Source organism: Gorilla gorilla, chromosome 5 (assembly GCF_029281585.2).
Source record: "Gorilla gorilla gorilla isolate KB3781 chromosome 5, NHGRI_mGorGor1-v2.1_pri, whole genome shotgun sequence".
NCBI classification, from domain to species: Eukaryota; Metazoa; Chordata; class Mammalia; order Primates; family Hominidae; genus Gorilla; species Gorilla gorilla.
In genome coordinates this window covers 140,550,153-140,577,240 of record NC_073229.2, presented here as the reverse complement: position 1 = coordinate 140,577,240, position 27,088 = coordinate 140,550,153, and the positions used below count along the sequence as shown (strand labels likewise).

Genomic DNA, 27,088 nt, shown 5'->3' with positions numbered 1-27,088 from the left:
TGCAGATTACTGCATTTTACAAAAAAACACTTACACAACACTAATGTTGCTACCTACTTCAGGAACTGCTAACAAACATCATTTTTCTTGCAACAGCCATTTGACAGCAACAATAAGGCTGATATATTGCCTTCGTACTTCATCAATAAAAACATTACAGACCCACAAGCTTGGTGAGCCTATTTCCTTTACAAATTCCTTTTTAAGAGTTAGGAAATGCTGATTCAACTTTGTTGCGGTATAATGTTTGTATGCATTAAATGCCTACTAAAGTAGCTAAGTTTGTTATTGTTATACATGATAAAAAATGCAAAAGCCCTGACTTAAGCAACAAACACAACTTTAAAACTCTACGAATATTTCAAATGGAAAGATTTAAAGGACAGCTTCTTAAACTGACTGTATACCTAATTCAATTTCTACAAAAAGAGCATGAATGCTAATTTATACACACACTGGGGATTTCTATATGATTATTCTGCTATCGTTCGCACTGAGAGGAGAGAAACTATTAAGTCTAGAAATAAAACTCAAAAGGTGGGGGTTGGCATGCAGACACATACATTCAGTTGCAAACTCTTTCTGACTCTGTCTTGGACAAAGCAGATGAACATAAATAATCTACGATGGATATATCACATATATGTAATTGAAAGCCAACTGCCTATATGTCTTTTGTTATATTTTCTCTAACAAGACTACACTTACCTAATAGGTATAACTATTCCCAAATATAAAATGCCAAAGCAAATTATGCTTATTTGTCAGTATTGTTCATAGCTTCTACATATTACTGAAAGGCAAATTCTGTTCTTTCAGGACTTATTTACTAACATTTAATGATAACACTACCAAAATCATGTTTACGAAATATTCCAAGGGAGCTGAAGCAAACAGAAGGAAATCCAGTGGTAATCAGTACACATTAAATTTCATATGTTATTCTGAATTAAAGACTGAACAAACTACTCCATTCAAGAAATAAACAGATCGCCTCAATAATCTTTTCTTCTCTTTCCAAATTAAAATCATTCCCTTCTTCTTTGTGATCTCTAACAGGCTCTCTGAACACTTTTCCTCCAGCAGGTTTATACTCTTCTGGGCATCTGAAAGAGGATCTGGAATCCACAACTTCAACAGGCTGGAACTTGCCTACACATGGCAGAAGTAAGCAACACAATCAGTAAAGGTAAAAATCCTGAAGCCAGCTAATGAGAACTGAGCAATCAGCCCAGGGCTTTGCAGGAATTAGAAGTGGCCCCACAATGGAATCCTCAGAAGGCATGAGAAGAGATAGAGAGAAGTGGAAGAGGAGGGGGCTGCGGAAAGGGGGTCTGTAAATAGCCAGTTACATTAGTCTAGGAAGCACATAAGCATTTTAAGGAGCTGACGGTTCATGGGGAGTAGTGAGTAGTAAAAGGGATAATAAAGTAGATAACAGGAAAATAAAATGTTAGAGTCTAATAATATGAATTTGGAGTCAAAAGGGATAAAAGTAGGATTAAATGTGTAATTTAAGTTAATCTTCTATTTAAGGTATACCACTAATGACTTGAAAATGAAAGACAAGTCTTTTACCTTCAGTATTTCCATTTCCATATCCCTAAAATGAGGGTAAGACACTAGCTCTATATCACTGTCCATTTCTACTACACTAAAATATTAAAATATTTGAATTCTTTGAAAAAAAAGTTAAAAGTACTGGGCAATTTCAAAATGCAAGTATTTATGTAGATGTATGTTCAGGGATTTTCCTTTACGGCAATTCTCTAAATGCATATGAATTTATAAGCGAGAGTTTATTCATAGTAATGGTCCCTCTATCCTATGCACAACACCTTGTATTTCTCTTTCTAGTTTGATTCTTTTCTGCAAGACTTCAGCATCAACTAATCAAGCCACTCTTCTATACATAACTAGAAGTTGTGGAACACTAAAGTGAGATGATAGAAATTTGGGATACATTTATTTACCATACACATAAAAAAGACTTTGAGGCAGGATCTTGCTCTGTCGCCCAGGCTGGAGTGCAGTGGTGTGACCATAGCTCACTGCAGCCTCGAACTCTTGGGCTCAAGTGATCCTCCCATCTCAGCCTCCCAAGTAGCTAGGAAGAAAGATTTTCCTTTAAAGAAAAATTATTTCAATTAAACATACTATCCAATTAATGAACAGTTTAATTTTTAAAAGCATGTTTCCTATTAGAATGCGGCTTTAGAGTTGAGAAGACTTTGTGAAACATACATTCTTCATTATTGTTATCATCAAATGGTACATCGATCAGTACACCTCAAGAGTTTGGGATTTTAATCTCTACTTCCCATTCTAATTCACCATATGAATTTCATAGGAAAATAATTTTCCTTTTCAGTACTCTGGGCTTATATACAACTTGCCTCATTGCCATGTTGGGCACCAACTTGAGGTATAAAGAATTTTGCTGTGTCACCCAAACATTTGCTGGTAATTTGGTGCTCCCAGAGAGTTTTATTCTAGCAATCACTATAGGGGAAGATAACATAATCCCATGAGAAAACCTTAACATATTTGCTATGGTTTGAATAATTGCCACCTCTAAAACTCATGTTGAAACTTTACCTCCAATGTGGATGTGGCAGTATTGAAAGGTAGGACCTAGAGGCGACTGGGTCATGAGCCTCTACCCTCATGAATGATTAATCCATTCATGGATTAATAGGTTAATGGATTCATGGGTAATCACGGGAATGAGACTGATAGTTTCACAGGAAGAGAAACCTGAGCTAGCATGAACAACTCCCTCACCATGTGAGGTCCTGGATCACCTCGGAGCTCTGTAGAGTCCCCACCGGCAAGAAAGCCCACCCCAGATGCAGCCCCTCAACCTCGGACTTGAGCTCCATAACTGTAAAAAATAAATTCCTTTTCTTCTTAAGCTATCCAGATTCAAGTATTCTGTTATAAACAATAGGAAATGGAGTAAGCATTTAAGAACTGTCCTATCCTCTTCTCAGGCACATTCTTTTAGTAGGGTTATGTCACTGAATCTCTTCAGGTGCCCTACCCACTCCTTCAAAATAGTAAAGATCCAGCCCCCTCAGAAAACAGAATAATAGTATCCACTATAATGAAGTTCCCTCTACCACAGATTCCGGCTCTCCTCAAAGGCCTGCCACAAACACATCCTAAGTCAATAACAGTATTTCTCTTTTTTTATTTGGGGAAGGGGCAGTGGGGTGGTGAAAAAGGATAATACTTACTATATTTATGATTCAAGTATGCTAATGGTTATGTAATATTTAATATATGCTACAACCACAAAATGCTAGTCTTTTGGGAGTTTCTTCTGAAAGAGGATCTGGAATCCACACCCTCAACAGGTTGGAGCTTGCCTACACATGGCAGAAGTAAGCAACACAATCGGTAAAGGTAAAAATCCTTTGACAGTTTCAGGTTATGTAATATTTAATATATGCTACAACCACAAAATGCTAGTCTTTTGGGAGTTCCTTTTTGAAAACAAAGATTACCAATATACTAAAACTCAAATTTAAATATTTTTTCTTTTTTTCTCTACAATTATTTATTGAAATAATACTATTGAGTGAAAATCATGCAATTTCTTTCATGCAACACAGTGTGATCCAAGGCAAGTATAAATAAATACCAAAATATTGTATCACAAATAACATTAAGAAATGTATAAATATTTTATTGTTTAATCGCAAAATGCACTTTCATCAGTGATCTTAAAGCACTTTTTCAGAAATTAAAAAGAGACTATAACGAGGCACTGGGAAGCATCTGCGAAGTTAAGAGCTTCATCTCATGGATGACCACCAGGTCCTATCAGGGCAGCACTGAGAGATATTGAACCGGACAGCCCATAAAATCTTATTGAAAGGAACTGTATTAGCTTGTTTCTGAACTAATTTCGTAAATACTAAAGCAGATGTACACACAAACATTAGTCACTAAGATGGTCCTGATCTCACATAGCAAACCTAGCTGATGTCTCACCCAGTGCTTTTTCAACAGGTCCCCAAGATCAGGAAGGACAGCCTCTATCTAGCAGGATCGAGAATGGAACCTAATAACCCCATCATGGCAACTGCCTGTACTGTTATCAAAGTATCTCTTGGTCAAAGTTTCTTTTCAGATAGAGTCTTCTTCTGTCGCTCAGGCTGGAGTGCAGTGGCACGACCTCGGCTCACTGCAACCTCCGCTTCCTGGGTTCAAAAGATTCTTCTGCCGCAGCCTCCCAAGTAGCTGGGACTACAGGCGCGTGACACCACGCCCAGCTAATTTATTTTTTGTTTTGTATTTTTAGTAGAGACAGGGTTTCACCATATTGGCCAGGCTGGTCTCGAACTCCTGACCTCGTGATCCACCTGCCTTGGCCTACCAAAATGCTGGGATTACAGGCGTGAGCCACCGCACCCGGCCCTTTTTTTTTTTTTTTTTTAATTCCCCTTCACTTGGTGACTGTACTTTCAGTATTTTTTAAACTGTCAAAATGTACTTTTTAGGCCAGTGTTTTTATTTAACTAAAACTTCATAAAAACTGATACTGACGTCATATACTAGTCAATGAAAAATAACTCTTCCCAAGCTCAAACTTGGGAAGTGCTGCTTATTGATGTTTCTCAGGTTCTGCATTAGCAGCTCCAAGAGAGCTAAGGCTGATCTCATATACCTCTGTATGTAACCTAGGTAACCAGCACTATCTTGCACTTTTTGCTGAACCCACACAGACGGGTCACTAGGTGATGGAGACATCAAATTCAATCTGTTATCTTCTCCATTTTTACTAGAACAGACCTTACCTACATACTTCAGAAAAGAACTTATATCTGTATCGTGACCGTCAAAGGAAGAGGTCACAATACAGAAATCTAAGTATTTGCATGAAACAAATACTCAGATAATCCTATATTTTATTTTCTTCCATGCACATTAGGTTTTTTGTGATCCCATTTAGTAATATAGTTAGAATACTCTATACAATATTGTATATCACTATTTCACATAGAGATTATCATTGAGAATTTTGTCTTGTTTTGTTTTGAGATGGAGTCTCGCTCTGTCGCCCAGGCTGGAGAGCAGTGGCGCAATCTCGGCTCACTGCAAGCTCCGCCTCCTGGGTTCACGCCATTCTCCTGCCTCAGCCTCCCGAGTAGCTGGGACTACAGGCGCCCGCCACCACGCCGGGCTAATTTTTTGTATTTTTAGTAGAGACGGGGTTTCACCGTGTTAGCCAGGATGGTCTCGATATCCTGACCTCGTGATCCGCCTGCCTCGGCCTCCCAAAGTGCTGGGATTACAGGCGTGAGCCACTGCGTCCGGCCGAGAAATTTTTTAAAAACTTGAGGGAATTACTGAAAGTTTAAATTCTATAATGTGAAAAATACTAAAAATATGTATAAGTGAGAAGGTCTTTCATGCATTTAATTAACAATGCTAAACCACGACTTTCTAAACCATGACCAACGAAAAAATTTTTAAAAAGAACTTTATTACACGAAGATTCCTAGAACTAAAAGCGTCATTGCCTGACCTAAAGAATTTCAGGTAAGTGAGGTTCACCTCCTGATTTTAACCAAAGGCTTCGGTTTCTATCTGAATGCCAGCCGGCTTAAGAGGAGGCTGCTGCTTTAAAGGAGCGATATAAACGAAAAAGTTCTCAGGTCACAAACTTAGCTCAGATTCCAGCCCCGACAGATCTTGAGCCCATGTGGCATCGCTTTCAGAGCTTCCCAGTCTGTGAGTCAAGCCCCCGCCCCCTCCCCTCCCCGGGACTGCCTGGGGGATGAGGTTTACTAACAATTTCTCCGAGTGCCGGCGGAGCCCAGGAGCGCTGGAATCCAGCGTCTGGGAGAGGCTTGGGGAGCTCTTCCTCGGCTTCCGCAGCCGCAAAGTAGGGTTGCCAGCGCCAGGATCTGCAAACAAGCCGCCGCCACCTCCCCTGCTCCCAAATGGCTGGGGTACGGAGGGAAAGGAGAACGCGAGGGTGTGCCACCCAACCCCGCAGAGTGAAGCCGAGGCCCCAAGGACCGTCGAGGAAATCGCGGCTGGGCCGGCCAGATCCGACGCACGGAATGCGATCTCCAGGTTCTCATCGTGTTCCCGGCTCGGTGCTCGGCGTTCAAGGGGGTGGGGAGGGGCGAAAAGCTGCCCCTCGAGGCTGCTCCGCCGCCAGGGAAGCCCGTGGCTCAGGCTTCACGCGTCAGGCGCTCTCTCAGAGTCCAGCCGAGCCGGGCCCGGGCGCGCAGCCCGCGGCTCTCCGCTCTCAGCCGGGGACGTGGCTCTCCGTCTCCCGCCCGCGCCGGGACAGCCCCGAAGGCTACCCGCCCGAAAGTCCCGAAGAAAGTTGCGCCGCGCGCCCCAGCTCGTCCCTTGCGCGCGCCTCCACTTACCGCTCCCAGCCGAAGCTTAGTTCTCTTCGGCGTCGCCTCCGCAGCCTCCAGAGCCAGCTCCCGGTCCTCCTCACTCCAGGGCGCCCGGGCTCCCGGCCCCCTCCGAACCGAGCCCTCCGCGCCCCCGCCGCGCCATGGGTGCTAGTGGGCGCCGCGCCGCGCCCCGGGATGCGCTGCTGCAGCCTCGGGCGGCGCTACTGAGAGCCGGGCCGGCGCGGGCGGGTAGGTGTGGGCGAAAGGGGCGGAGGGAGGGACGCGGCGGGCGCTGAGGCTCCGCTGGAAGGGGGAGGAAACCGCAACGTCACCAGAGCCAGAGGAGACGAGGATGAGGAGAGGGAAACGGGGACCCCCTCCCCCGGCCGAACCCCGACCGCAGGCCCGCCCCGCTTTCTCCCGCTCCTCCTCTCCCGGGACTCGCCGCTCGCAGCTGTGCTCGGCCTTCCACGCCACCCGGCCCGGACTCCACCCGCACCCCCGCCCGCCAGGCCTCTTTGGCTCTAACTTGTTCTAGTTTCTTAGGACTCAAACGCTTCGGGTTCGAGAATCACACCCAAAGGAAAGGTAACTTTTGGAGGCCCAGGGGGAGGAGCTGATGCTTCCACACTACTCTGCGAGAGGAAAGCGAGGAAGACGTTAAGACTCTTACTACCGGGGCTGGTGCCCACTCCAGTCTGCCTCCTCCCGAATAGTTACTGCCTCTTTTCTCTCGAATTCGGTTCTACTCTCTTCTCAAAGAGAAGTTAGTGGGAGGGGGGACTTTGGGGCGGGGGTCATCTATAGAGAAGCAGTTCTCTTTTTTACTGTACCAACAAAATACACTAAATCCAAGCGCACCGAACCCTGCAAACGGAACAGATTTTAATCATAGAAGGTCAGGAGCAAAGCATTTAATGTAGGCAGCTCACAAACAGAAATTTATCTTACGCGGTGGGGGGTGTGTGTGTGTGAGAGAGAGAGAGATCCCTCATGCACCCAAGTTCAGGTGGAGCATTTGCAACCTTGGTAGTCACAGCCTCCTGGAGAAGAGTTCTCCTGTTTTCCAAAAATCAGCCACTGTGCTCAAACACGCTCAGCCAGGTCCAACCAGGCCCCAAGGAGATGTGAGGTAGGATCAGGGCCATCACCTCAGGAATACTTTGCCCCTTCCACCTCCACCCAGTGTGTGCAAGTAACCTACCAGACCTAGATTGTACAGAAGTGAAAGATTTGTAGGATACTTACCCATTCATTAGAATGAGAGATATTTTACTGGGAGCAGTGCTTTTCTCCATGAGTTCTGAAGGGCACCTCCATCCAATTCCTCTATGCTCAGAGGTTCTCACTTCTATTTGGCCAAATAAGGAAAAAATGTGGATGTCTCAGTTTATGCTTCTCTTTTTCAGAAATTGCATTTAAGAGGAACTCCTTACAAAGAGGTCAAGAGGAAGTGGTACTATTAAATTTTTTAAATGTTCACTCAGGTAAACCACTAATTTGCATAAACTTCTTGATGCTTTAGGGAAGGACCGTCGAGGAGAGAAGAGGGCTCTGGAAACTGGAACTAATTTTTGGTTCAAATCCAAACTTTGCTTTTACTGCTGTGGGCCTTGGAAAACTAACATCAGAACCTCAGTTTCCTCATCTATAGTGTAACAATATAATACCTTGTTTGAACAGTTATGGAGAGGATACAATAAAAATAGCTAATGTTTATTGAGAGTTTACTACACCATATCAGACGGTCACTGTGCTAAGAGATTTACGTATACTAATTCAATTATTAGAATAAACTGTGAAAGTGTCTAGCTGTATTATGTAATCCGTAAGTGTTAATTTCCATTTATCTTCTCAAATTTGAAAGAGACTTTAGAAAAAACATCTGGTTTAATTTACGTAACCTCTCAGCAAGTAGTAGTCTAGTTCAGTGATTCTCCAACCTAGAACTTTAGAATCAGCAGGGGAGCTATAATAAATTCTTTCCAATGGGGACCCCCACACAAGAACAACAAATCAGACTCTCTGAGGTTAGGGTCTAAGCATCAGCATCCGCATTTTAAAATCTCTTCCTAGATGATCGCAATGTACAACCAGGATTGAGAATTCTTCAAAGGAGGCAGTACTGACTGTCATTTGCTCCCCTTTACCCTCACACCCCCCACAATTTTGCTTTTGAGTGACCTGCGAATTGGCCTCTGGATGACATTCACTTTGTGCAAAGCCCCCCCGTCCCTCCGCCCCCGCCCACCCCATTACAGTAAGTCTCAACAGATCTGCTATTCTGCTCTCTGGAACTACAGGATACACCTAGCCTTGATTCCACAGGAGAATACTTCAGTTTACCTGGGTACATATTAACTCCATCAGGTTTTCTTCATCCATTAGGAAAGCTCTCAGGAGGAGATTTACTTTGCCAACATCTCTCTCAAACCCTGATGCCAAGAATTGAATTCAAGGTTTCACCCAAGTGACAAAGTAGAAAGATGTTTAATGGCTTTGTTGTAATTACTGTATTTCCCTAAGTATATCCTTGGAGCTTCTATGGCAGCAATATTACCCAGCTGACTCCATATTACGATCTACCAAATAAAACCTTAAAGTGTTAAAAGTTTAGTTGGAGAATCACTGAACTAGACAACTACACTCAATGCAGTGTTCAGCACTTTACCTGTGATTCTACTGAATTTTATTGTGTTAAATTAGGCCTCTTAGCTTGTTGACATGTTGGGTATCATTGATATAACTGAGTAATTCTACCTCTCAATTTCATGACCTCTGTAAATCCCGTCTGTATGCCATGCCATCATTTAAGTTCTCATTCTCAGGTACCTTCCTCTGCCAACTGACACTGGATTTGAATGCTACTGATGAACATTCTTATCAGTTGAGGACCCACATGTTACCTTGTCCTATTTTTGTCTGTTGTCCCAGGGTAGCAGCCTGTGTACATAGGTAAGTGGCACTTTTGTAGGAATTAGAAAAAGGTATCCCCACTCTCACCTTAGCTGAAGGATTAGGAAAAAGTGACCCCTTACTCCTAGATGCAGCTCCAGACAGCAGATGAGCTTTGTCTATTGGATGTCTTTGCTCTACTGTAATATTGTCAAAAAACAAAGGAAATGACTACTTAGTGAATTGTGGTTCATGTATACAAAATTGTGTCTTCCTTTTCTAAGTACCCAGATGTCATTTTAATAATAGGTTTATTCATTTTGTTCAGTATCTGTGAAAAGTTTCTTGCCTTGGTTTCAGACTAAGGCAAAAACTGGAACTCCATCTGTCCACCTCCAGTTTTTTAGTGTTCATCTCCCTCTATGCTGATTCTAGCTGAGAGTCCTTATTGGTAAACTCTCCTTGCTAAGACGGAAATTTACTAGGCAAGAAGAAGTTAAGCTTTAGACAGCTAGGACATATTTTCTTACAAGCTTCTTCACCTATCTTTTCAGTCAACTCTTTGAAAGCTTATTTTATCCCTTACATTTAATGGTTTATTTTTACATAATAGAGAAGACAAAAAAAAGGGAATTAGTTTTGTTTAGTCATCCATTTTATCTCAAGCAGAGGCATCCCTTCCATGTTCTTCTTGTCTGAACAAAACAAAATGTTATTTTTTGTTGTTGTCGTCCTTAGTTTATTCTTGGCTTTAGCCTAAAATAACAGAGTAACAATATTACAGGGCTGTTACAGGTATGTGGCTTCTGTTCTCCTCTTGAGTTTAATTCATTAAACTAAATTTTAATCTGCCTTTTATGTTTTACTAATCAGTCTGGTCCATGACTATACATCTGCTTCCATTCTTGAAATGCTTTTTGTTTTTCTTCCTCAGGCCAAAATTATTCTATTTGTAAAACTGCCGTACCCTGCACCTATAGATTCTCTCATCTTCAGATCACAGAAGAAGTAAGATCATTTTGGTTTGCTCAAGCCATACTGCCCTGTGCTTGTACTTACTGATTCAGTGATAATCTCCTGAGCTTTCCCTTCCATTTCTGAGCATTCAGCCCCGGCCAGGCATCCTCCAGAGGCTTCTCCAAGCTTCCTTGCTCAGGCCTCCCTCCCTGCCTTTCTCAGCGCTGACATGATCTTCTCCATTACCAAGACTGCTCTGCTGCGACTGCTTCATCTCCAGATGACTCAAGCTTCGTGGGCTTAGTTTTCATCTTTTAAAAAAATGAAACATTGACCTACATTCTTAATAATAATTGAATTCCACCTCCACTGCAAGTCACAATTTGAGATTTCTGCAGGTACATACTTCCTGGCCTCACAATCTTCTAATAGGTCATGAAATGTACCAGGCACGTCCATACGTGTCTCCTTTTATCCTCACAGGCACTGACTGATGAGGAAACAGAGGCTCTGAAAGTTAAAGTGAATTTCCCAAGCCATAAATGGTTCAGACCACATACGATTATGTTTTCTGATATAAAATCTAGGATCCTCCCACTAAACCACTTGGCCTAGACTAACTTTTTGTGTCTAAAGCCTCATTTACAGTTTGCGTATCCTGGCCTCAGTTGAAAGCTATTCTTCATTCATTGACAATTGACTTTTGAAATGGATGATTTTATATCACCTCTTATTATAAACTACCTAAGGTGTCCTAAACACCTTCCAAATTATAATATTGTTCTCTGAAATTACAAAAATTACTGATGTTTGTTACATGAATGAATGAAATTAGATGTTTATTCTTTTCCTCAGACTTAATAGAACAAAAGGAGTGTAACATTTAGTATTATAAGCTCCTTCATGGTAGAGACTCTTCTTCATTTCTATAGCCATTCCTCATATTTCCTGGCAGAGGGCATGTTTATTAAATTAGAATTCAATTTTCAGATTGTGGCTGTGTCCCAGTCTAGATACTATGGTGGATAATTTAATGTGTCCATCAAATAAGAGCAAGGACTTTGAAGTTGAACAAAACTAGGCTGAAATCTAGACTCTCTGTCACTAACTGTGTGACCTTAGGCAGGCAAGTCATTTAACATTGTTGAGTTCCACTTTCTCATCAGTAGGATTTTGATATGCAAACTTTTCTCATACAGTTTCTGGAAGGAGCAAACCAAACGTTGTATATAAAATACCTGCCAAGGAATGAGAACTCAATAAATAGGTGTTTATTGTCATAACTTAGAATGGTTCTAGGGGCTGTCAATGAGAGATACACCCTTTGGAATCAGTCTTGTGTGGACTGGAACATGCCTGGGCATTTTTCAGGCAGGATCTGAACCAGTTAAGGTGAGTGATACCCTACCTCTCAGAACCCTGCTAAAAGTAGTTGAGGTCATGCCAGTTTTTGCAATAGTTTGGAAATCAAGCCTTCTGTGCTCTTCAGGAGGAGATAAGGATTGTCGTGGCAGTATTCTATAATAGTAATTCTAACCCCTGGGTGCATATTAGCATCACTTGGGAGAACCCAAAACACACCAATGCCTAGTTGTACTCTCAGAAATTCTGATTTAATTCCTTCTAGGATGAAGTCCAGATACCCCATATGCTTTTAAAGGTACGAGGTAGTTCCAGTGTGCAGCCAGAGTTAGAACCAATGCTACGTAGTGGTGCTTCCCAAACTTTGCTGCACATTAAAACCATTTGGAGAGCTTTAAGAACTTCCGGCCACGCGCGGTGGCTCACGGCTGTGATCCCAGCACTTTGGGAGGCCGAGATGGGCAGATCACGAGGTCAGGAGATCGAGACCATCCTGGCTAACACGGTGAAACCCCGTCTCTACTAAATATACAAAAAATTAGCCAGGCGTGGTGGTGGGTGCTTGTAGTCCCAGCTACTCGGGAGGCTGAGGCAGGAGAATGGCGTGAACCCAGGAGGCGGAGCTTGCAGTGAGCCGATTGCACCACTGCACTCCAGCCTGGGCGATACAGCAAGACTCCATCCCCCCCGAAAAAAAGAACTTCCGATGCCCCAGTTATAGTCTGTACCAACCAAATTAGAAAGTTTGAGGTGTTTAAAACTCTGTGATTCCAGTGTACCAAAAGTTTGGAACCACTGTTATAGAGTGTTACTAAATAGGCTGGGTGAGGTGGCTCACACCTGTAATCCCAGCACTTTGGGAGGCCAACGCAGGCAAATTGCTTGAGCCCAAGAGTTCGAGATCAGCCTGGGCAACATGGCAAAACCCCATCTCTACTAAAAACACACACAAAAAATTAGCCGGGCATGGTGGCGCACACTGTAATCCCAGTTACTCAGGAGGCTGAGGCACGAGAATTGCTTGAACCCAAGAGGCAGAGGTTGCAGTGAGCCAAGATCACACCACTGCACTCCAGCCTGGGCAACAAGAGTGAAACTCGGTGTCAAAAAAAAAAAAAAAAAGTTACTAAACAGGTACTTGAACCAAATGAAGTATTAATTAGAGAATATGTTTATTTGCCACATTTCTTCTGGTTTATTAATTATATAAAATATTGTGAAGATTAGTTTTTATTAACTCAAGCTCACTAATATATTTCTTTCTAAATACTTTTGTTGGATATGCAGTTTGGGAAAAATAATATTTGATGTCAACACTGGCTGAACTAGTCAAGTTGACTTCATATTGCAGTTAATGTTTCACTTCAAGTTTCTGCTGCCTGAGTATTACACATAGTGAATTCCAGTAAAACATTTAACAGCCAGGCCATTCAGACTTCTCCTTCTGCTCAGGCCTTTTCTTCTGCTGATGAGATTACCTGTGTCAGGCAAAGAAAATCTTGGCTATTTTGCATTTATAGTATCTTTTAGATGGGAAATAGTCGACAGTTTGCTGATATTAAACTTAAGTGTGTAGTCTAGTGACATGTTTCTATATCCTTTCTCACCAAACTCCAAAGAATACACACTGGTTCTTTTTCCATGTTTTCTTTCATTTTTGATTTTTTAATAGTGACATTTTGATTTTGCCATTTTTACTCATCTTGGCCAAATGGAAACACTGCCATTTTTAAAAAATGTTAAAATAACAAAATAAAAACCCAACAACAGTTTAACAAACAAACAAACAAAAAACACAGCATTCCTTAGAAGTATTTGTCATCTAAGTGAGAAAAGTATAAGGAAACTTGGAATAATTATATTCTAACCATTTTGTTTTACAAAGAAACCAAGGTTAACATAGATGGGGACTGTTACCAGTTTTTGCTGCTAATTAGTTAGAAGTGGAAGGAAAAGTCAAGCCTCCTGATTCCTAGCCAGATTTTCTTTTTCTCGCTTCTCCTTGCTGAATCATTGGCCAAAAATGTACAACTAACTTCTCCTTTTGGGAAGTGCATATTTCATATTAACTCTGGCAATTTATGAAAAAATGTAGATTCATTTGCTCCATTAACAAAATGTCAGTGCCTAAGAAGAAATAAGGTTTATTTTTGAAAGAAATCAAGTGCCTACTCAGAATGTGCAGGGGATGGCACCTTTCATTTAGCAGCGTTAAGCTTAATGTGTTGTTTTACTTATGATGTAATTTCTCCCCGATATATGAACAATGTAAGTTCACATCACTACATATGTAAAATCACTAACTAAATGCCTGTCCTTGAGGTGAAATCTTTAATAAACTTTCACCCATCTTGAGTTATTTTTCCTCTCATTATACCTGGGAATTAAGGTATTTAAAAGTTCTAATAAATTTCCATCTTTTTATTGCATGAATCAATTTTCTGAATTTCCTGTTATTATACAAGAAGGCTGATACTTGATAGCAGTGCTTCTGTTCATGGTGGGCAGATTAATGTTGTGGTGTGAAGATCAGCTAAGTATCTATCATATATATATATACACACACACACACAAAGTGCACACATGTGTATATATATGTATATTTTAAAATCTCACTTTCTGATCAATCATTAAACATGTGGCAAGTATCTATCATATAGACACACACACACACAAGCACACACATATATGCATATATGTGTGTGTGTATATATATATATTTAAATATCTCACTTTCTGATCAGTCATTAAACATATGGCAAAAAAAAGCAACTGTTACAAAGTAGAAATAGATATAGGATACAACAATCCTGGATTGTAGTATAATGGAAAAGTTACTTTAAATGAATCTGCCTGAAATTGACAAATTTTAATGTTGTCTAGGGGGAAATTAATGGGTTAATTCTGGAAACTGAAAGTTATAGGTTCTAGGACTAAATTGACCCTAGAAGAAATTCTGTTTTTTACTTCCCCTGTACATTTGGAAAAATCAGCAGTAGCATAAACCACGATAACTTGGGAAAATCACTTAACTTCTTTTGAGTCTTAGTGTCCTTAGCTATAAATAGAAGAAACCATTCTACTTCATTTGTTCTCAAGTATGGTTATACTTTAAGACCACCCAGGAAACTTTGGGAAAATAAATGATGCCCTCTACTACCTCCAGACAAATTAAAGCGAAATTTCTGGGGGATGTGGCCTAGGCTAGAGGTGCTCAAAAATATGGTCCATGGACCACTGCTATTAGCATCACTGATTCATTAGTCAGCCTGGGATGCCATGACAAAATACCATAGACTGGATGGCTAAAACAATAGAAATTTATTTCTCACAGTGCTGGAGGCTAGGAAGTTCAAGATCAAGGTGCTAACCAATTCTGTTTCTGATGAGGGTTCTCTTCCTTGCTTGCAGACAGTAGCCCATGTTCTCACGTGGCCTGCACATGGAGACAGAGTGATCTCTCTTTCTCCCTCTTATAAGGCACCACCCTTATGACCTCATTTTACCTTTCTTTAATCCTAAAAGCTCTATTTCCAAATATGGTCACATTGGGGGTTGGGGCTTACATATGAATTTTGGGGAACAAAATTCAGTCCATAGCACTTGAGATCTTGAAAATTTTCAGACCAATCCCAGATCTACTTAATTAGATTCTCTAGGGGTGAGGGCCAGGAATCCATGTTTTAAAAAACTCTGCAGGTGATTCTTATGTACATTTGAGTTTGAAGACCACTGGCCTAAGCCAATAGTTCTTAACACTTAGACTGTATATTGGAATCACTTAGGGCATTTATAAACCTTTGATACCTGGGGCCCTATCACAGAGATTCCAGTTTACCTGTTGCAGGATGCATAGTCTAAACAAGTTTTACAGCTTCTGAAAGTGAATCCCGTCTGAGAACCACTGGTGCAGAATATCTCTGAGGGTCTTTACAGTCTAAAATGGTATATATTTTAATATAATGACATACACAAAATATGTATATAATACAATACCTAGTCTAGATAATTTTCATCAGAAGGAGGATGATAGAATAGCTCTATTTTGTAGCTTCAGATACGACTCAGGTTTGTTGTCAGTCCCTTTTCATTAATCACTTGATGACATAATGCATTAAACAGGAACTTTTTGAGAAGTACCATTGTGATAGTACATTTGCTAAATATAAGCTTCTTTATTTTTCAGTAAAAATCAAGGATTTATTTGATGGTTAATGTGTTTCTACTGGATAAGACTAAATAAGAGTTTGGAGAGCAGCCAGAGGCTTATGAGATACACACACACACAAATTTTTTTTTCCATAGATGGGGTCTTGCTCTGTTGCCCAGGCTGGAGTACAGTGGCAGGATCATAGCTCACTACAACCTCAAACTCCTGGGCTCAAGTGATACTCTCACCTTAGCCTCCTGAGCAGCTGGGACTGTAGATGTGCACCATCACACCCAGCTCTCTTGAGATATTTTAAAAGAATCTTACAAATTGTGAGTCCAGGAATAATTCTGGAAAACAATCTAATTATTTTGTAAATCTCAAAAAAGCTCATTAAGCCATATAAACTAAGAAGCTATGGGTATTTCTTGATGTTAAAACTTATATTTGGCCGGGTGCAGTGGCTCACACCTGTAATCCCAGCACTTTGGGAGGCTGAGGCAGGCAGATCACAAGGTCAGGAGTTTGACACCAGCCTGCCCAACATGGTGAAACCCCACCTCTACTAAAAGTAGAAAAAGTTACCCAGGCGTGGTGGCGTACACCTGTAATCCCAGCTACTGGGGAGGCTAAGGCAGAAGAATCGCCTGAACCCAGGAAGCGGAGGTTGTGGTCAGCCGAGATCACGCCACTGCACTCCAGCCTGGGTGACAGAACGAGACTCCATCTCAAAAAAAAACAAAAACAAAACAAAAAAACTTCAGTTATATAATTTTAAAATCTCTTTTAATATTAGAATATAAATGGCTCTATGATAAAAATTATATATGTCATTTTCCTCAAATTTTACAATAATAGCTGTAAAAAATGGCATCTTAAAAAATGTATCCCAAATCATCAGAACTCTGACCAGTGAATTTAATTGTGATGCAGTCAGCACAAATATTAGCACATAAAAGCAGAAAACTCAACTCATAGTTTTTCTTTTCTCCCCAAGGCACGCAAGCCATTAAAAAAAAAATTAAAAATGTCAAATTCATCACAGAGGAATAAGTAACTGAAGAATCAAAATTAACTATCATCTTTAAAGTGCTGGGGCTTAATAGGAAAGTTATTAAAAGTGGTATTTGAGCATTTGACTTTATTAGAATTATCTTATGATGCGGCCAAGGTGGCGACCTTTTCCAAATTTATGTACATATTAAGTATCCACACTAATGTTACAAAGGGACTGAGAGAGTTAACACTAAATTGGTAAATTCATTCAAATATTCATGCTCTATTTAAAGAGGGATAATGGTGTCACCTTTATTTTCAAGTCTTTTAAAAACTAGCTTTTGAATATTTTCCCCATGTTTCAATAAGTAAAATTACCAGGAAATTACAAATGAAATATTAAAATACATGTCAAGATATGACTTTTTTTTCCAGATGCAGATGCAGATAAATATTCCTTACCTTTTTCAAAATTTTTTTTAAATTTTAAGTTCCAGGATACATGTGCAGGATGTGTTTTGTGACATAGGGAAATGTGTGCCATGGTGGTTTGCTGCACCTATCAACCCATCACCTAGGTATTAAGCCCAGCATCCATTAGCTGTGTTTCCTGATGCTCTCCCTCCCCTGTCACCCACAGGCCCCAGTGTGTGTTGTTCTCCTCCCTGTGTTCTTATCATTCAGCTCCTACTTATAAGTGAGAACATGCGGTGTTTGGTTTTCTGTTCCTGCGTTAGTTTGCTGAGGATAATGACTCCATCCATGTCTCTGCAAAGGACATGATCTTGTTCCTTTTTATAGCTGCATAGTATTCCATGGTGTAATATACCTTCTCTTTAAGCAAGTTTTTAAGTAAAACATAATTTTGTGGGGAATCATTTGAAAATAATGTTGCCATATGAACTGTGCTTTCTTTGGATGCTACTAAGAATGACTATGGCTTAACAAACTAACCTAAGAGATCTTGCCTCACAAGTCAACAGATGCCATTTGGTGAGTAAAATGAGCTACATCAACACTTAGAACGACAGATGAGCTAGCATATGCTTGAAAAGTAATGGAAGTATTATAGATTCCTATTAATTTGTAATAATATTGCAAAGCCTATCTGTTTCCACTTAACTATATCACCTGTCCTATACACTGTACTGAAATTAATGATCTGTATTACAGTTTTTATTCTGAGTGTGAAAGAATAATACTTTTATTTATCCCTGATCTATCAGCTGTCGTTCTCTGAAATTTAAACCTAGACAAGAAGCTTCTGTATTTTACTAATATTAAAACAATATTTGCTATATATAGGAAACAAAAGCTATATAACTACAGTAGCTGAACTAAAATTATAAATAGGAAGAAAAGTATATTTAAATTTGATCATAGATGGTTGACAACAATTACTAAAATCCTTAAGACTTATGATTACCCCCTTTTCTAATCTCTCTACCATTAAAAAAATAATAATATGGAGGTTTAGAAGGAGGAAGTTGTGAAAGATACCATAGATGCAAACCTACAAATGCTTGTATACTAAGTGTTCCCTATTTAGTCTAGCATGAAATCATAAGAATTGTTATGTACTCTAATAATCTATTTCTGAGAGTTCCCTTAAGGCAGATTTTCTTCAAACCTTTTCTTTAAACTAAAACTAATATGGATAGGCAGATGATAAATAGGAAGATAGACAATAAAGATATAGAAATATATATATTAAAGTTTCAGAAGTCAATGTTTCTATTTTTTATTTTAGTCTATTTCATTAAAAAAGAAAGAGAATTTGATCAACCAAATAGATTTCAAGACCCACTAATAGATTGCAACTTGAAGCTTAAAAACATTGCACTGAGGTTACTGTGTATGTGTAGAGAGATACTGTTCATATTTACTTTCAAAGTTTAAGGGTATAGACCTCTAAGAACTATGAAACTGAAATAATGACTTCTGAATGCTTTCTAACCTACATAAATCTGACTGATAAACACAATAAAGCATCAAGAAGATGGCTTGATGCTTTAGCCAAACAAAAGGCAAAAGTAGAGCCAACTTTGATTAAATTCAAACACCTTGTGGCATTTAGAGGCATGCTCATATTGGCAGGAGAAGGAAACTGTAGCAAATAGATAAGGTTTAAAGCAATACACTATCTTTGTTTGTCCAAGGACCACGTAGCTCTTCCAATAGGAAGATCATTTGTTTATGAGGCACAACAAGCAATTTTGCAGTAGTTGGAGTTGTAAGGCACCAGAGGTTCCCCACAGCCTAGAAGCTATCAGCTCATCAATGAAAAGGTCCACCTGATTGATCTGGAGTCTTCAGTTCCTGCCACTGGGAAGGATACTTCCAAGAACTGCATTTTCTACCCTACACCTGGCATATTCCATCACCACCTTGTCTTAGATTTTTATTAATTAAAGAATAACTCTTCCCCTCAACAAAGCTCCATTTATAAATAATTGTATGGCACTAGTATTTATGCCAATGTAGGCTGCAGTCTGCTATTACAGATGGTAGTGATATTATATCTCCAAACATGACATTTTCATTTATTACTATTCACAAAGTGAATGTCATTGCCCTAGATCTCTATGATCAGAAACAGTCAGTAGCAGAAAAAACAAACAAACAAAAAATCACCTACAAGACATGTAGGAAAGAGACTCATGATCAGGAATTTTTGCTGCATTGGATACCAGGCTTTGAAGAAAGGCAAAGACTTGCCTGCCTTCTTCCAGCAGCAAGGATTCAACTAGACAGTAAAGGACTGAAATTGAAAGCATTTTTGTGACCTGTTCTAAGAAATTATTAAAAATTCAGATTTATTCACATACTCGTATTTGCCTGGGGACATTTTAATTTATCAGTGACTTGGGTTAATTACTCCCTATAAATTCTATACTTGACAGCTCAGCTTAAACTTGAGGCATTCAGAAGGAAATACATCAAAATGCAACAGACATGGGCTGGGCATTTCTATGCATCTGCACTGACTTTGAAAAATACACACACACGCGCACACACGGATTTTAATACATTTTGGGACATATATGCATGAATCTCAACTGGCTTGGAATCATTGGGGAAAGTAGATCCTTTGCACCCTTCAGAGCAGCAAATATTTCTGTGGCAGGGGAAGTAGTTTCTAAATATTTTGGATGCTTACCAATAACACTATTAAAGTTCTTACATATTTTATTAAAAGATGAGAAAGAAGAAAAACAATTTTTTGGCGTAAAATAACTGTTATATAAGCAAGGCTCTGCTGATGCCATGCAAAAAGATAACTTTTTTTTTTTTTTTTTTGAGATGGAGTCTCACTCTGTCACCCAGGCTGGAGTGCAGTGGCGCGGTGTCGGCTCACTGCAAGCTCTGCCTCCTGGGTTCACGCCTTTCTCCTGCCTCAGCCTCCTGTGTAGCTGGGACCACAGGCACCCACTACCATGCCCGGCTAATTTTTTGTATTTTTAGTAGAGACGGGGTTTCACCGTGTTAGCCAGGATGGTCTTGATCTCCTGACCTCGTCATCCACCCGCCTCGGCCTCCCAAAGTGCTGGGATTACAGGCTTGAGCCACCGCGCCCGGCTGATAACTTGTTTTTGTGGCTAAAGGGCAGGAGCCAGGGAGGGACTCACCACCCATCAGCACTTGATCCTTCTAACTAGTACTGGAGAAGAAGAAACATTGTTCTCTGGATGCCAGAGAAAACCAGAATGTTAGTAAACATGGGGGTGGGAGAAATATTATTAGTGAATGTCACACTACTCAAATAAGTAGAATTTGTTTTTTGGAACCATATTTTGCAAAGATACTAAGGCCTCACTTAAACCATAGCTCCGTGTGGAGGCAAAACTAATAATGTGAGATGGTGAAAAGAGGAGGCATCTGCTTAAGGGCATGACTATGGTTCTGTAGTAATGAATTTGGATGCATTAGTTATGCAAACAGAATCTGGTCAGCAGAGACTACAGCAGGGGCTATGAGTGGTGAGGCTTTCTATGCCTCAGAATTGTAGGAATCCTAAAACACTCAGTGTGGCTACTGTCGCCAAAGACAAGCAGCATGGGAGGGAGAAGCTAGCATTGGATGGAAATCCAGAGTTGTGGGATTCGGGAATATCCTGGCTCTACCAACAACTCAGGTTACCAGAATAAGTCACTTTACCAATGGGGTACCTGTTTCCTCATTCACAAAGTGAGACAATTGTTTCATCTACAAGATTCCTATAACTTTAAAATTTTATGACTCAAAGTTCCTGAGCTATGGAACCTATGCCTTCTAGATCAAAATTGTCCAGTAGAAATATAATGTAAGCCACTTATGTAACTTTAAATGCTTTATTGCCACATTAAAATGTTTTTAAAAAGATGAAATTAGGTCTTATAATACTTTTATGTAACCCCCTATGTCCAAAACATTATGATTTTAGTGTAAGTCTTTGAAATCTTGACTAGCTATGCATACTTCAAGTGGCCAATAGCCACATGTGCCTAATGGCTACTGTCTACCATATTAGATATCATAGCTCTAGGCAGTTGTGTAAAGTTCACTGGATGGGAGCAGGAGCTACATTTCTCTTTGATGCTCTGAGCCATAGTTCCAAAAACTAGAACTATTTACCAAAATTACTGGAGGAACTTAAAAATGTCTGAGCCCACCCCATTACCTTGGCCATGGATCATGTCTTATATCTCTCTAGATAAATGGGAAGTGCAGCCTGTCCATACCAGTCTACAGGACAGCGTTTAAAAGCCTCTTCACTCTGAGCTAACAGCCTTCATGCCATTCAGGGGTGGGTTGAATAAGGGAAGCAATAGTCACGTGGTTAGCATCCTCTTCAGGGATCCTCCAGATAGTTATTGGGCGAACTATGTTTTGTCTAGTATGTGAGCTGGAAGATTTCAACACTAATTCTATGACAGTGTAATTGTCTTGTTATTGAAGGCTATTTAACTTTTTCAAGTTAAAATGTGTTAAAGAACAATGAGCAAATGTAAAACAAAGGAGGTCAGATTGTACTTTGCCAGGATGTGTCCACTTGTTGCCTTGATGGAGCTGCAGCTGTAGTTACAGATATACTTTTGAGCCTGCTTAGTATTTGCGTTGTAGACTGGTTGCTCACAATCTTCCTAGGACTGATTCTCACCTTTGAGTGTCTGCAATTTAGTATTAACAGATTAGTTGAGATAACATATCAAATTGAGCAGTCCCATAATGCTTTTATTTTACTGACATGAAAGAAGTGGGTATATGTATTGGAAAATTCCCTTTTAGACTTCTGAAATCATTTAAGCATGGACAAAGGAAGCTACTCTACTAGGGCAGAAAACAGAAATTAGGCTAAATGAGCCCTAGCCAGTATTATCCTAAAAGGAAAGGAAATAGGAGTCTGTGGCCTAATTGGAGTAGAAGGCTTAAAAGTATCAGCTTAAAAACAATTGGTAAATAAGCAGTAACCTGAGGCTCTACAGTCTGGTCATACCTAAAGTGCTCAAATTAGAAGAATGTGAACGTTTGAGGAAGGTACACAGAAATTGTGAGTCTCATACAATGCTGGGGGAAGTATAAATTGGTACAATACTTTGAGAGAGGATTCGGAGGACAAATATGTAACAAATCTTTAAAAGGTATGTAAATTTGCATCCAGCAATTCCACTCCTTAGAATATATGCACGTATGTGTGAAACTGTATGTATGCAAAGTTGTTCAACATGGTGTTGTTTAAATTAGCAAAATACTGAAAACAACTCAAGTGTCCAATAATAAAAATGCTTAAATGAATTATGCATATAGGTATGTGTGCCTTTATATATGTATGTGTCTATGTAAAAATGTGTAGTGTGTATTATATATGTGAATGAGTACAATGAAATTGACACCAGTGTCAAGTTTGGAGTATTTCCATGGAAAGCACATTTCATTAAAAAGCCAATTACAGATTGGCTTTTTATAAAACCTGTCACTATTTTATTATAAAACCTGTCACTATTTTATTATAAAAAGTAATGTAAAACCTGTCACTATTTTATTATAAAAAGTAATGTAACCAAAAAATATAATTACAGGAAAAACTGTGGGAAAATAAACAGAAAATTATAATTTTTATATAGATGTTATAAGAATGCAAGTAATTTTCATTTCATTTACATAATTATGAACATGGATTTCATGTTTCTGCCCAGTGGGGTCTGTTTTCAGATTAGACCCATTCTGAAGATAAATCACCTCACCAAAAGCCAGAAAATACCATCCTTTCCTTAGATGGGAAAAGCAAGTTTCTTGAGTCCCTTCCCATTTTGACAGAGTTGTAACTGAAGTGCTTGTAAGGCCAGATTGTATGACAATTCCATGAGGTTCCTGGTTCCCTTACTGTACAAACCCTCCACCCACTCTCCCTTAAAATAACTCATGCCTTTTGAGACAGCATGAGGGGGTGACTCTTTCTTATACCAGAAAAAAGAGCCTGACTCAAGAACAATGACTGACCTCCAGAGCAGTTGTAAGGTCCACATGAGGTTATGTTGTCTAAGCTCCTAGTAGCACATAACACACAACAGGCTTTCAATAAATATTACTTACTGTTATCCCATCTCCTTGAAAATTTTTAAAGGGATTTTGCTCATTAGAGTTATATAGTCTGGGTCAACATTTACTTAACAAATCTCTAATCCTTGCCTCATATCTCAAGGACCTGAACTAATATTATTCTTTTTTTCTTTAAGAGAAAGACTATATTTCAGGAAATACTATATCCAAGTATTGCTGTAGATATAGGTGTACATTTGGAAGTCATCCGAAGTCTAGATTTTTGAAAGTGGTGTCATACCACTCGTTAAAAGTAGATAGGCATTATAATTCAGTATCTGAAGACTGCTTGCCTCTACTCTAAAATATGTTCTAAGAGTCTCAGTATATGACATAGGAGTATGTTTAGATTGATTATAAGATTTTTTTAATTTAAAATAATTACCAAATTGTTTTACATCAGCCATTAAAGCTCACAAAAACCAAACATCTTTATAGACAATCTCTCACCAAATGAGAACAGTTATAAAATAAGCTAGATATCTGTCTGAATCCCCTTATGTGACAACAGTAAGTGTCCAGTGGTTGGAGACAGTCAGATCTATGATCAAGTAACAGCTGTGCAATGTATTTGTTCCATAACCTTAGGCAAATTTACTTAGCCTCCCCAAATCTCAGTTTTCTGGGAATATCAATGCCTCATCTTTTGAGAGTATAAGGATGAGAGATAAAGAATGTAAAGTGTTGGACACAATGCTAGGAAGTATAAATGCTCAATGGTAGCTAGTATTATTATGATTGAAACAAAGTTTATTTAAAGAACCTTACTGAGAAACCTTTATAAGATTTTTCTGGAAATTAAGAAGGCACTCATGAAGAAAGATATTTATTCCAAGTAACTATCTATGACATAAACAGATTTATTTGGAATACTACAAAGGAAAATATCCCTTAATTTTCCACCCAATATTACCTAACACACACATGCACAATTCCATCATGACTACTCCCCCTTAGCAGTCTTTTCATTTTTCCAGAGCAAAAGTAGGACATAAAGTTCCTTCTCCTGAACCAGAAGTTAGAGGTCATCATCAGTTCATTTGGAAAAATATCCATCAGTGTTTATACACACACAGACCCACACATACAAACACACATTTACTCCTATGTATATTTTAACTATAAATTAGTAAAGACCTAGATTTTAATAGTTAGCTAACATAAATGAATGAGGTAGTGGGGAAGCCCAACCATTTATGACCACAAGACTCATATCTCTCTCTTACCCTATTAAGGGACTGTTATAAGTCCCTGATGGACTTGTCTGACAAACACATTCCACAGTCATACAAATCATTCATTCTGGAAGAGAGAAAGAGAGAAAGGAGGAGGGGGGAAGGAGATAGAAAGGAGGAAAGAAAGGAAGACTTCACGTGTGGGGCATATACGTGGGGTGGGCTGGAAAGCTAGGTGAGTTTTGGAAAGGCTATTTTTTGCCCACCCAGAGCTTGCCCAGACTTGCCCTAAGGCTGTGTTGCAAAATGGGTAATGATTTCTCTGCCAGGTCTGTTATTGGAATGAGTAAACTCTCAGACCTAACATTTTTTTTTTCTTGGCCATCTTACTCCTTCAACACAAACATCTGAGGCTGTGGTGGTTTTAAGTATGCTCCTCAAAGCATCCCAAAGTTCCCGTTTCTTATTTCTCAATTTCTTGATGTTTACTATCCAGTTCAAGAGCTACTGACCTCTGCCTCACCCAGCACTAACCCTGTGGATTTTAAGTCCTTATGCATTTCAGAACCACTGCTCCAAGCACAACTAGCCTCCATTCAGAGTCTAGAAATTAGGATCAATAACCTATGCAAATGCAGCACCATATTGAGAGATTCTTCTGGAGCAGGTATTTTATCATTTGAGGAATCCTTGTGTTTGGAGAACCCTTGTGATTAAGAGAAAAAATGGTTCTGACCAGCCATTTCAGTTGAATTGATTCTTGGACGCAGGAACAGGATAAGTTAAGGTCTGAAAGGATTGGTTGTACCAAGGAGGCCATGAGTAGATAGATAATAGTTGACTAGCTCTCACAAATATATGGAGAGTGGTGATTCTAAAAAAGTATAAACACTTAAAATCAAGAAATGTTATAGCTAGACATCTAATTGGTTCCTTTCATTTTACATATTTACAGGCAGAAATGAGGTCCAGAGATATTAACTAACTTTTCCAAGGGTTTGAGCAGAGACTGAAATGAGCTTTGTTTACAGGCCAGTGTAACCAAGGAGGTTACACAAATTAATAAAGATTTAATATCGGGATTTAAATTTCCCGTAAACTAAAGAGTACCACTGTGGGATAGAAGAACTGCAGTTACTAGAAAGGTGCATGATAAAATGTAAAAGACAACTCTCCAGGTTCTACCAAAGTTGGGATAAATATTCCTTAAGGCCTTTGTCACTATTCATAGTTCACCAGGGAGCTTTCTGATTATAAACTGAAATTCCTAAACTCTCTGAGTTTAGAATTGGAATACTCTGATGACAGAAAAGACTATTTTAATCAGCAAACACTGCTTATTTGAACTAAGTTGATAAAGTTGAGTTTCTAAAATCACTTACTGAGGACTTTGAATTCATGAAAAACTATCCAAGATGGTCAATATCCCTTATTCTTTTTTTTCCTCTTCGCAGAATATTACTAAACATTTCCTATTATGTAGCTATTTTATAATGAGGTAAAAATAATAGTTATTAATAAATAACAAACCACTATAATAGAGTGGAATAGAATGTAGTTGTGATATATTTAGCCAATAAAAATATATTATAATCAACTATAAAGATGGTTCCTAGAGATTTAAGTGTTAATGTTACAACTTATTAGCATATTTCTTAAATAAAAAAATAAAAGTTTTAAGATGTGAAGAAGTATCAAGTCCATTTTTTACCTTCTACTATACTCAAAACAGACCCTTTGTTTTCTCTCACAGGTACCAGCAAGGGTTACTCTGTTGCTGCCAAGAGATCTTGGTATGAGACAGCCAAACCGAGTCAGATGACTGTTCTGTTAAAATAAGGGTTTCAAGACTGTAGATTCATGAGATGGGGATTCAGTGAAGGAAAACATTCCCATCTCTGTTACAGGAAAGTTATAATGGCGTTGAACTATTTGGAAGAAAAGAGAAAAGAAGACAAAGAAGCAATCTTGCTTAATCACAACAAATGTTCTATTAAACACTATGTAAAAACAAACTATAATAGCAATAATATTAGTCAATTTGGGAGCTTTTTAACAAATGAACATTCTTTTTTAAGACTGTAAGTTCTATGTAAAATAATATAATGCAGAACAGAGACTAGAATATTTCATAAAACAGAAGGACTTTCAGGACCTTTTTTTTTTTCCAAAAGGAAGATATGCCAGGAAAATCTTTATACAATTAAATAGTCTATGTTCGTCATGTCTAAAGGCATGGAAAAGACCCAAAAGCTATTTTTTTTTATTACTTGGAGTCAGAGTATTTGGTACTGTACACGTTTAGTGAATATACTTGCATGGAACATAACTCATCTTTGAGAATATCATCATAGTGGTACGGACTTGCCTGACCTTTAGAGAGTCATATACTTTTCTGTCCAAGGAATAGTCTTAAATATCAAAATTACCAAATGAGTACAAAACAATGTCTGCCTGACTGGGTTTTTTTCTCCCTCAAAGAATAGACAATTGTGTCAGTTGGACTTTTTGATGATTAATGGGGTAATGATGGTCCTGTTTAATACCTTTTCCTGAGATAATGGGTAGAAGCTCATGACCCTGCAAATTCTAAATTTAATTTTCAG

The 27,088-nt window shown here is 39.1% G+C and overlaps 1 protein-coding gene across 3 annotated transcripts; it reads left to right on the top strand.

Moving 5' to 3' along the window:
• The first annotated feature begins 5,826 nt into the window (after positions 1-5,826).
• On the top strand, positions 5,827-26,522 carry LOC109027298 (serine/arginine repetitive matrix protein 3-like). Of its 3 annotated transcripts, none has more exons than XM_063707811.1 (4): positions 5,827-6,956; positions 7,778-7,855; positions 9,197-9,323; positions 26,236-26,522. In XM_063707811.1, the coding sequence occupies exon 1, from the start codon at positions 5,955-5,957 to the stop codon at positions 6,594-6,596; it is 642 nt and encodes a 213-aa protein (XP_063563881.1). In that variant the 5' UTR covers positions 5,827-5,954; the 3' UTR covers positions 6,597-6,956; positions 7,778-7,855; positions 9,197-9,323; positions 26,236-26,522. The 3 variants fall into 3 exon arrangements, with proteins under 3 accessions (XP_063563881.1, XP_030868101.1, XP_055247751.1); XM_031012241.3 differs by lacking the exon at positions 26,236-26,522 and adding an exon at positions 10,198-13,937 and having other exon boundaries at positions 5,827-6,617; XM_055391776.2 differs by lacking the exon at positions 26,236-26,522 and adding an exon at positions 10,198-13,937.
• Positions 26,523-27,088: the final 566 nt, after the last annotated feature.